Here is a 12,876-nt window from a genome sequence, read left to right on the forward strand (position 1 = left end):
AAAGGTTGCCAACACTTTTTCATGTATTGCCAACGCTTGCCCCAATCTTGCCTGAGATTGCCACCACTTAGCACAGGATAGCTTGTGGATTTTTAGGCACTAAAAATAAATATAAGTTGCACGTGGGGTCTTAAGTTGCTAGTAGTGTCATATGGACCTAATCTTTACTATCTCCACTAGGTTGAACTCTTACCTCCTAACATGCTATATTTTACAATATATCTCCATTAGGCCATGCATATCAAATTTCTAAACAAGTATAATGAATACTCTTACCACTTATTTCAAAAAAAAACATGAAGTTTTGCAAATCAGTACTCTAAACATTTCTAAAATACTTAACTTTTACAAAATATATACATAACCAATCATACAAAATTAACTTGTAAATAACTTTTACAAGCTAATAAATAATATAAAAAAGTTATTATTCTAGGACAACGCTCCAGTAATTTGTAATTCAGACACAAGATTTTGCAACTGTCTTATGAATAATTTGCAACTTCTTTTCAAAATTTTGGGTAGAAGAACTATTGAATTCTTAAAGTTATTATTGTAGGATAATGCTCCAGTAATTTGCAATTGAGACACCAAATTTTACAACTTTCTTACAAATAATTTACACCTCCTTCTCAAAATTTTGGATGGAAGAACTATTGAATTCTTGAACTTGCAAAGCTACTAAATTATTTTAGGACATGGCTTTAGTAATTTGCAACTGACATACCAGATTTTGCAACTTCATTACAAATAAATTGCAACTCCTTCTCAAAATTTTCAGTGGAATAACTTTTAAATTCTTGAACTTAAAAAGCTATCAAATTATTTTAGGATAACGCTCCAGTAATTTGCAACTAACATACCAAATTTTGCAACTTTATTACGAATAATTTGCAACTCTTTTTTGAAATTTTGAGTGGAATAACTTTAAATTCTTGAACTTGCAAAGCTACCAAATTATTTTAGGACATGGCTTCAGTAATTTGCAACTAACATATTAAATTTTGCGACTTCCTTACGAATAATTTGCAACTCATTCTCAAAATTTTAGGTAGAATAACTTTTAAATTCTTAAACTTGCAAAGCTATCAAATTATTTTAGGACATGGCTCCAGTAATTTGCAATTGATATATCAAATTTTGCAACTGCCTTACAAATAATTTGCAACCTCTCTTCGAAATTTTAAGACAACACACTTTTAGTGATTACAAAAGATATGAGCTGTACATATAAGTTGCATGTATTAATTCATCTAATGCATCTGCACATATCAGTTGTCCACATACACAAAAGCATGAACTTGAATTTATAAAAGAGGGGTTGCTATGTACCAAAAAAATCTCTCAATACTACCAATATATATGTAAAAAAACCTATATATGTTAACCAAATCTAATTTGATCTAAAACTACCCATATATGTATATCACCCAAATCCAAATTCATGCGGTAACCCATTTACAATAACATTAACTTGGTTTTAGATTTCTACACCTCTTTCGTGTACGACCTGCTTTATAACAATGAAAACAATGATAAACCTTCTTCTGTTGATATTGAGACTCAATCCTCACATGACAAGGTCTGCCAGCTGATCGAGATGTTCTAAGAGGTGAGAAAAAAGTTTGGCTTATGAGCTTAGATATTGTCAATGCATTTGGCTTTAACATCTCATGGGTCTCAACATGATACATAGTGCCATTGTATATTTTCTCTTATGAACTACGAAGATAACATGTATAGTACAATACTATACTTGTAAATTGCTTGTCTACAATCATCAACACTCGCAAAAATCTGCCCAAGTCCCACTAGCAAATCCTTTCACTTTGTTGCATTTAGTTCAGGCATTGGTGTTAGGATACTTTATATTACATATGATAGAACTTCAAGATCTTGTGTAGCATGTAAATTCTCAGCTGAACATCCTGCTCTGCATTTTCATTCAAATCATGTTTAGTACTAATACATATTCATATTAGCATAATATTAATTATGCAACTATTAAAAAAAACTTATCCATCAATTGAATCTCTTGTTGCCTTTGTACTTTGCTGTGTCTTCCCAATGATGTACACATGAGCAAAATTATCATTCAATTTCATTAATTGATTTATCCCTTCATCATCTTTAAAGTCTAAAAGAGCATTGCAATCAAACTTCACTGTGTACTTCAACTCTATTCCATTTAAATCACAATTCAAGCATGATGAAATCAATCTAACAAGTCCTTCAAGAGACATTCCTTCTCTAATCATTCTTCCATTACAACTCCCCCCATCATAATGCATTGTCTCATGCATATCTTTTACAATATCTCCACCAAAATGAAAATAACAAAATTTTCTTTAAATTACTACTTTCCATCGTACCCAATAATATCAACCTACAAGAAATAAAATAAAATGTAATAATATATCACTTAGAAATAAGTTACTTTTCACATAAGTGATTTTTGCATCAGTTAAACAGTGACAGTATTCTATCTTAAAATATGAACACTCGATAGTAATTTCTTACACTTTCAGTTGCAAAATGTCGAATCTTCATGCCAAATATTTAGAAACGTGAAATAAGAATAAATCTTTCATGTTCAATTGCAGAAAACCGTTCCATCTTTTTCTTTACGAAAACTATTTTTCAAGAAATCAGACCTTCATGGAGTCAACCTTTTTTTATTCAGATGCAAGGATTTGCCAAAAAAAAAAATACCTGTCTACATGCATTAGCACAACTCCTTAAGCTTCCTTGAGTTAATAATTAAGGCAACTCACCTCTTCCAAGCATAACTCTATTTCAGGAATGGGTATTTTTCAATATACAGCTCCACCACTTACATACACCTCTCATTAATGGCAGAAAAGAGACAAATCGGGAGGCAAATGTTAGAGCTGATGAGTGTACATGTTATATTTACTCATAGGAGCATTTTCGTCATTTCCTTTGTAATTCTGATTGGGAAAAAACAGCATGGGACTTGATTGGCCTTTTAAAATTAGTTGAGACTTAACTAGTATAAAAGTGATATTTTGGGACTTGATTGTCATTTTCCCAAAAAGAAAAAGATAACTCTTCTTTCTACCTTGACTTAAATGATTTTATTCAGTCCACATTAAAATAAAAAATTTAAAATTTTAATCTGCCGCAATACCTCCCTATCCAATAGAACTATCCTACCTAGACTTTTGTCTTTGTTCGTTTTTCTTTCGAGTTTTCTCTTAAAAAAAAAAACAAGGGGAAGAAAGGATGAAAACTTCAACATTTGATAAAAATAAACTAGAAGAGGTGCTTTGATTTACTAAAATGGTCAAACTTCTTCAGCTTTCAACCTTTCAATCATTGAAAGATTGAAATCAAACACCCTTATGTGCATTGCCAATGTTAATAAATAAGAATGCGCATTACCAATGTTAATAAATAAAATATCACAAAACCAGAGAAAGGACAGATTAGTGTTCAGAAAAATGACAATAGCGGAAATAAGGCAGCAGCCTAGCAGCTAGGCAAATTTTAAGCAGAAAACTTTAAAACAAGAATCTACATTCCACTTCTTAAACAGTTGATCAAAGTTAAACAGCCATTCATGTAGGCATTTATTACTATCAGTTATATTTTCTGGCAAATTTCATTCCTCAGTTGACTGAAGTAAGTAGATATTCCTTTTCCATACAATGAAGAACGTGACTTTAAAAGGAAATACAAATACTTCTACTCATGTTAATAAGTAGAGCATCAAAATAATCTAAACATGTATATGCACTTGGGAAGAGCAAAAAGAAGTGAAAAGTGGTAGCCCAGACTCTTCAAACATGCAAAACAGCATAAGTTTTCGCAAAAGCAAAATAGAAAAAATGTCTCATTCAACTTCATTCTTTGTTCTTTGGTTTCTATTCCTTGAATTAGGCTAAATGGTGAAATAGCTCAATCAAAGAATACAGTTCACTGGTAGACAACTAAAAGAGCTAATTTTATCATTAATTCTTCACCAGTATCAGCATACCAGTTATATAAGGAAGCAACAAGACCAATAAGCTTAAAAAAATCTAGAATGTAGGAGGCAAAAGAAGATATAGAACTTAAGGTCAGGGAATGAACCAGAGAGTTAGAGCTGAAAAGTTTGTACTGATCAAAACACTGAACCATTTCAAGCTCTGACCCAAAGGAGAAGCTGTAATGCAACTTTCACAATTAACTAAAACAAGAGTAACCAAAAACCTTCACTTCGTTTAGCTTGGCATACAGCAGAAGTAGATGCCTCAGCAACACCAACTGAAGGGCAGTCTGGGAGAACCACTGACAATGAAAACAGTACAGAGAAGAGCATCAAACAAATCTCGTCTGAATCCCTCAAAACATTTACGCGGCTAACCTAATTTGAGAGTTTTTCTGCCTCTTCATGTGGATTCCTATTGACCCTCTTCATTGTACCCACAAATCATCGTCTGGATAAGCCCACCCAGCCCAGCTCCATCAAAATGGTCGTGGTGATGCACATCAAGATGATGTGTCTTGTTGAGTGCTGGGAATGATGAGTAAGGCCAAGACTGTAAAATAGTGGGGCATGCAGTTAGATCATAGAACATGTTGGCAGTTGAACTTCGAAATATGGACTATCATTGTAAAAACATAAGCAAGAAATAAAATGGCAGTTGGCAGATGCTGCTTATGAGCTTATTCTTAAAGCGTGACATCATTGCATAATGCAGTACTTCTACTTCCATGTTAGTTATCATATCAAAGGGACAGATGAATAATTAAGAAGTAATGTGACTCAAACTTTAGTACTTCTTAGTAGTGTGAGAAAAATGCTCAATAGGAGTTCAAAAAGTGAGAAGGAACTTATTGGGCATTATTTCAATCTCACTCTCACATTTTTTTTTTTTCCTTTACATGAACTTGGCAGACAATATTCATTAATAAGCAAGCATATTAGATAGACATCTATTTCTTGTCTGCCTTGCCATGACTTTCATTCTTGCTTTTCTGTATGGAGTCAATAACAAGAAATCTGTCTCCATAAAGGCTGCTTCTACAAGGCCTTGTCTGTATCAATTCTTCTACAAAATTGAACTCGGTTCAAGTGAAACCCCTATACTCTGTAACTTGGTATGAGCCTATAGCTTTCCCTTATAAGAGATTTTGTTTTCCCCAACAATAGAAGGCCTGAAGAAAACCTCTCAGAATGATTACGCACATTTAATTAAAGTGGATGTCGTTCTGCTCATTGCATGCTATAATAGTGAGTAATGATGATAAAGAATATGCACGAACAGTCTATCAAAAAAATAATCAATACACAAACCAATTGGAGGCTAAAAAAAATTCATAATGCATCGAATGCAACTTAAAACTAAATCAAATAACAGGTATTTAAACAATATTGTGTTCATTACCAATTGCAAAACATCTCAAAAGAGCCCCCATAATTTTCTTGGACATTTAAACAACTCTTCAAGGGTTTGAAGGCCTTGACATGTAACCATAAGCTTTTATGGTTCTGATCAAACGCTCAAGAACACCATATATCTCTGTTTTCAAAGGATGACAATCATCTGCTGTCACAAATTCATTCACCTTGCTTTCCACCTCTATCAAGCTGCAACCAGGAGATTTTGACTTTTTTATCTTATTTCTCACAAGCATTTTCTTATTCCACATGCCTTTATCCGCATGAATATTAGACATAGCAACAGAGTCACCCACATAGTCAGGGTCCAACTTCAGTAGCTTCTCCCTGACTTCTGCACCTAGCTCAATGTTTCTATGGAGGCTGCATGCCCCAAGCAAGGTTCGCCACATCACCACATTTGGCCACACTGGCATCTCCATCATGAAGTCATAGGCATCTCCCAGATATCCAGCTCTGCATCTACCATGCAACCAAAATGAGTCTCTCTAGGTGCTATGCCATAACCTTTAGTCATACTTTTAAACTGGTGCTTCCCTTCCTCAACCAACCTTGCATGGCTGCAAGCCATTAAAACTCCTAAGAAGGTTACATCATTTGGGACTATGAGACAAGTTCTAGTATTCTGTGTTTTATCATTTCTCCTCGTGTTCATTTTTGAGAAAAGCTCAAGAGCTTCTTCTGCTTGCCCATGCAGGGCATGCCCCACAATCATGGATGTCCAAGTTGTAACATCTCTGCTCCTAGTTCCATCAAACAATCTCCTTGCAGCCATGATGTCCCCACATTTAGCATACATATTAATGAGAGCATTATTCAGGGTCGAATCTCCATTTAGACCTTCTTTCCTTAGAAGAAAGGAATGGATCTATTCACCAATTCCAAGGGACCCGATATCAGCACAGGCAGAGAGAGCAATAGTGACTGTAACTTGATCAGGCTCCACATTGTTCACCTGCATCTGTCTGAACAGTTGCAAGGCTTTTCTGGGTCTCTGGTTTTCAACATAAGCAGAAATCATAGATGTCCAGCAAAGACTATTCTTACTAGGTATTTCTTCAAACAACTTGTGTACGTCATGCAGTTTTCCCCATTCGGAGTACATTTTCAGAAGGCATGTCTGGAGTTGAACTATTGTTTCAAATCCAAGCTTTATGATGAGACCATGAACTTGCTCTCCAAGGATGGTGAAATGCTTCTTTTGTGTGCAGGCTTTGAGGACAAATAAGAAGGAGAAGCTATCAATGGAAGAGGCTCTTTCTCTGAATAAGTACCTAAAGAGCAGGAGAACCTTGGCCGGGTGATTGGAATCTAGGAATTTCTTGAGGCTCTGGTTTGACCTTGGAGGTTTGAGATGAATGTGGAAGCGATGCTTGGGAAGAAACAATAACTTGCTCAAACTCACTTGAACCAACAATGGCAACTTTTCTGAGAAGATCATAATCTATGTCAAGAAGCCAGTGAGCAGTAAGCGATATCCAATAAATAGTTAGCATAAATTTGGTTTAAAGTTTGCAACACTACATTTGCATAAAATGGAATTTGCAAACGAAGTTTGGCATAAAATTAATTGTAACATAGTTTATATTTGGATACTGTTTTCAAAGAAAAAAAAATTAAAGCCGGTTTGGTAAACTTAAACTTTTATAAATGAAATAGATCAATAACTATTTTTTTTTTTTTACATTAAGACAAAAGTTAAGAATCAAAAGCAAGCCTAGATATGTAATGAATAAAAAGGACATGAGATTTATCATATAAATATATATATATGCATACATGTGCATATATATATATATATGTATATAATTAAACTACATATTATTTATGATTATTTTATCTCTTTAATAAATAAAAATATTAGATTACCAAATAAAAATCACCATGAGGAGAATTGGGAGATTGATTAATGGAGTATCAGCAGTGGATTATCCAGGCAACATGTTTACTATCTATAAAGTCGGACACGCACAAAGGTTTATCAATCCATTACCAAAAACAAAAAAAAAAAACAAGAGAAATAAATCTAGGCATCATATTTACCATCTAAAAAGTCGAACACGTTCATCCATTACCATTTAAAAAAAAAAAAAAGGATTCATTCAACTTGTTTACTGGAAAGAGTGTCACGTTATCTGTCCTTCTAATCTTCTAACGAAATAGAATAATACTAAAAGCTGTTCAAAGTCTCAAATGATATTGAAAATATGTTTAATGCAAGAGGCTGTCGCTAAGAATAACCCTGCGTATCTTTTGTATTTATCAGCAAGTCTAAACCCTCCTTCTATTTAGTCACCAAGTTCTTAAAATATAAAGATATTCACGCACTTGTAATTTCTCAAGGATGAAACCTTTAACACATTCCCATCAAGGCTTCATCAACAAACCGTAATATGCATAACGGGTGAGTTTCTCTGGTACAAAAATCACAATTCTTATGTTAGGTCTTGGGGTTTGCCCAAAGTTTTACTGAAATAGCAACAGTCCAAACTATCGTAACAGACAAGAAGAATAAGAATAACAAAAAATAAAGAACTGATCTAGATGTCTAGATCAGAAGAAACCAAATGAAAAAAATATAAATTCCATTCTCAGTTGAAAAAAGCTTTTCCGGTCTACATGGAAGGACACAAGTCAAGAACCAACAAAACCCAACAAATCAAAAACACAAGTCAAAAACAATCTTTTATGTATATATAATAGAACTAGAGTAAGATGCAATTGAAGAAAGCTTTACCACCTATTAGGGAAGAAAACGACGAGCAGGGAAGGGTACACGCAGAGATCAGAAACGGTGAGCAGGGAAGAAAACACACGATGAAGGCAAAGATTCGCCGACCAATGATAAGGACAACGAACGGCGATAACATAGTTCTGACACAAGCACAGATATTCCGATCAGCAACAACAGTGCAGGAAACAGGGTAAGGGAATCGTGAGAACAGGTTGGGTGCAGTGAGCTTCGTAAAGTCGCAGGGAAGCGGGGCAATTCCCACCGCCTGTTCAATCCAATAGAATGGCCGGGAAAGAGGGGTGTGCATAAAATACTTATCAAACAGCTAAATATTTTCTGGGGTGTGCACGGACGGGACGGGTCCCCAAAAAAAAAATTGAAACTAATCTCGTATCTCGTCCCAAAAGTCATTCCGTCTCGTTAAGAGTCGAGATGGGACCTGAATAAGATCAGGATGTCCCGTCATCCCGATAAATGAAATAATATCGAAAAAAGATCTGGATAATAATGTTCATTAAAATTTTAAATTATATAATTTATTAAATTTAAAATCAAAATAACACAAGTACATAAATAATAATAATTTAAAATTAATTATTGAATTATATCAATCACAACTACATATTATAATAAAAAATACAAGTGATCTTTATGCTATAAGATTAGCAACAACAGGCAAATCAAAAATAACATCAAATAATTGTTCTTCTACTTTAGTGAAGATGTACTAAGCTAATTACTCTTTTAAAAATAAACTAGAAATATATTATAAATAAAAGTTATTAAATAGATAGATATAAGAATAAATTATATTAATATAATTAATATATTATAAAAAAGATATCACTATGTTTACTCCATACCATTAAAATTATCAATATAAAAAAAATTTAGTTTTAAATAAGAATTATAAGTATTAAAATTATAATTGATATAATTAATATAAGTATAAATTATATTAATATAATTAATATATTTAAAATAAAAAATAATATATATAATATTCAGGACGGGACGGGACATCCCGATGGTAATCTCGTGTCCCGTCCCGTCCCGAACTCCTTTCCTGTCCCGTCCCGTAAAGTCCCGTCCTGATTATTTTTGTGTCGGGACAATCGTCTCAATATGATCGGGACGATATCGGACCAATCGGGATGGGTCCAGATTGAACACCCCTAATATTTTCATAAGGATATTTTTATATATCTTTTAAAAAAACAATTATTACCTCCAGCCGCGTACAAAATACCCAATTTTTTATTTTATGAAAAAATATTTTTATATATCTTTTATTTTTTTAAAATTAAAGTCAATATATTAAAGAATTAAAGTTTAATTTCATCCTTATATTTTCCTTTTTGGATTACTAAACACCCTTAAGTGAGGCAAATTTTCCTAAACTATATTTTAAAGGAGTAAAAACTTTTCTTGTTAATTGGCCATTTAGTCTTCTGTTATTTGGTAATTTGTCATTGTGTAGGGCTTAGAAAAATTGACAAGTAATAATTAGACCCTCCTTTTGACTAGCCATATGGCTCTCCTTGTTCATTGTCTTCTTCATTCTTCTTCTCTCCTCCAATTGCACAGACCACATTAGATCTTCGACATGGCTACATTGTCGTTGTCTATTGTAACTAGCAAAAAAGGGTGGCTCTGCCCTAGCAATATGATGGAGAGCTATGTCTATACCTTAACAAAGCATCCTCAACTTTGTATCCAAACAAAAAATCCCATCAACTGCAAAACCCTCCCCCACACATCACCCTCCATCCTCTACCAACTTGCTGATGTGGCTCCCCTTAAGTTCCCCCTAGATCTAGACCAAACTCAATGAAATTCGATTCCTTTAGGGCCTCTTTTGTTGGAAATTATGCTATGGCCAATCATTATACTATAAACATTGTTATTTGATAAATTTCTCTTATGTTATCATATTAATAGCATGTTTACCATGATAACTGTATCTTTGAATAAACTATCGTAATTGTCCTAAATGCCTTTGGTCGGTCATCTTATGAGGGATCATAGATGAAAGAAGACTAGTATGACTTAGATTAATTATAGAGATATAAATCAAAGTCATAAGTACTTGAAAAGATTCGAGGTGTTGGACGGATCTGCTATGAGAAAGTTGCATGGTACAAATCATAAGCTTATCTCATATGTAACTATGTCACTAAGCCCTTTAACTTGAGATCATTATGAATTTCTACATGATGATCACTAAACTTTGACCTAATCAAAAGTCACCTTTAACCAGGTGATCATGAAGGCTATGATTAAGTTTAGTAATATTCATGCAGAGGAATATGAGTGGTCAAGATGAAATTTGTCCCTCACATTAATTGAGAGATATTACTAGGCCCCTTAATGAGTAAGACTGAGAAAATATATGGCCATACTATAATGGAAAGGGTTTTTCTATTATTATAGTCAATCCACTCACAAATTAAAAAAGTAATAGTCAAGTAAAGGAGAATGATAATTATATGTCTCACACTCGATCAAAATATCGAGTGATAAAATGGATGTAATATAGTTATATGATAGGTTATATTGGATTATCGATTCCCTTATAAATTAGGTAGTTGTAATGTCTCACTAGAGTAGAGTTATAACACCCTGGATTTTTTAATTTTGAGTTTAGAGGTTAATCAAGGGTGAAGTAGTAATTAGTGTGGGATTAGAGATTTGGATGATTAGCTAGTAAATTGACTTGTTAGTGTGTTGTATTAGCATATACGGGTAGAAGGAGTGCATTTTGTGTCAAAACAGGTGCACGTGGTAAGAATAAATCTCAATGTGCCATGTTCCGCAGCTTGTGTTGCGTGCACCGTGATGTATAGACCAGAAAATCACTTCTTAAGTCGTAAATCTGGTGATTTTTAAAGGTGAAAATTGAGAAACACATAAGAGGAGTAGAGGAGAAGGCCTGAGAAGCTAGAGTAAGGTATTTCAAGCCATTGGAAGGTGATTCGGATCGATTACTTATCAGGTAAGCTATGCATAACTCTTACCTTCCATTCTATACAAATTTCTTAGAAAATAAGTTATAAGAAAATTGAATCAATGGAATTTGAGGGTTTGATTCTTGCTTAATAATAAAAAGGTTTGCAAAAATTAAATTAGAGCTTTACGACTAGTTTAAAGTTGAATGGTAGAGCTTTGAGCTTATAGGCTCAATTTAGCACTTAGAGAGAAAGAGTAGTTCAGGTAAAAATTTGATTTGAGTGAAATAAGATCAGTTGAGGTGATGCAAAGTAGTGATTAGGTAGTAATGGACCTAGAATAAATAAATGAAAAAGAGTTTGCGGATGAATATAGCCCTAAGTAGTAAAAATGAGTTGTGGTCAAAATGGACTAAATGACTAAAATATGCCAAATGTGTTTAGATTGACATATTAGACATGTGAGTAGAGAAAGGAAGCTTAAGATAAGCTATTCTGTTAGTTAAAATTCACAGGTAACTTTTTTAGTAACAGAAGAGTTGAGGTAACTAAATAATTTCCTTTGTTTGACTGTTTATTATAACTGTGTATTAGTATGCTATGTAGTGCATGAAATGGTTTTGAACTGAACATGTTTTATAGCATTGCGAGATCATTGTGTGACATGGCTTTTGGTTGTAATAGGTCATTGAAATGCGATTTCAAATGGAATGTATTATATGTATGCGTTATATGTACGAATGAGTAAAATGATAAATGGGAACTGTGAACACCATATTTTATCCGGATATTTTTTAAATTTAATAATAAATAATCAAAAAATATAAAAAATACAAAAATGAAATTTAACCCTTTTTAGGATTATATTTTCAAAACAAAAAAATAAAAAAATTAATTAATTTAATTGATAGGACTTAATTTTATTTTAGATAATATTTTTGGTTATGATTTTATTTCTTAGTCCATTAAAATAATTAAATATATATATAAATGAAATTTAATCCTTTTTAGGATTATATTTTAAAAAAAAGTATAATAATTTAACAAATCAAACAAAAAGAAAGGTTAGATCTTGAAAAAGAAAATTTCTTCCAAATTATCCTAATCATTCAAGAATATTGGGAGTCTACTTTTGAGAGTTAACTTTTCTCTCCTCAAATCTTATTTTCATTTAAATATTATATATATATATGTATGTATGTATACATATTAATCAGAATTATTAATAAAAAAGAAGAAGAGAGCAGTAAGCTGGACAAAACACTGATAGAATCAGTATTTTATCACAGCTCAAGAGACAGACGCTGAGAACACAGAGAGACAGAAATGAAGAAAGAGAGATAGAGAACCACAGTGAAGGAAGCATGCACACAAGAAAGTAGAAAGAACACATATAGAAAAAAAAACAGAGACGTAAAATGAAAAGAAATAGAAACATGCACTCACACGAGAGAGCAGAAGGAAAAACACAGCACTAACATACACAAAACACGCACAAAAAAAGTAGAGGCACGGACACGACAAAAGAAAAAAGGAGGCAGAAAGGCAGCACCCACACGCAAAGAAAAAGAAGAGCCATGTAGAAATGAAAACCAGAGCAGAGAGCTTTTGGTGCACACAGAAAATGCAACGGAAGAGAAGGGAAAAGGAAGAAGCAGAACAGGGGAGTAATCATTCAACCATTCTATTCTCTATATAGGGCTGATTGGGACTGACACAAGAGAGGATGGTGACTGAGAAGAGAGGACCGAAGAACGTGAAAATAGAGAAAGAGAGACTGAAAGACA

General features: G+C 33.2%; 1 protein-coding gene across 1 annotated transcript; it reads right to left on the reverse strand.

The window, feature by feature from the left end:
* Positions 1 to 1,327: 1,327 nt before the first annotated feature.
* Positions 1,328 to 8,424, reverse strand: LOC129306842 (putative pentatricopeptide repeat-containing protein At1g74400). Its single transcript, XM_054947603.1, is given in 4 exon segments — positions 1,328 to 4,544; positions 5,394 to 5,870; positions 5,873 to 6,835; positions 8,145 to 8,424. Coding segments are annotated over 3 exon segments (1,515 nt in total). The 5' UTR covers positions 8,278 to 8,424; the 3' UTR covers positions 1,328 to 4,544; positions 5,394 to 5,451.
* Between the last annotated feature and the right edge of the window lie 4,452 nt (positions 8,425 to 12,876).

The sequence above is a fragment of the Prosopis cineraria genome, unplaced genomic scaffold, assembly GCF_029017545.1.
Source record: "Prosopis cineraria cultivar Desert tree isolate PC_DT_omini unplaced genomic scaffold, ASM2901754v1 PC3, whole genome shotgun sequence".
NCBI classification, from domain to species: domain Eukaryota; kingdom Viridiplantae; phylum Streptophyta; class Magnoliopsida; order Fabales; family Fabaceae; genus Prosopis; species Prosopis cineraria.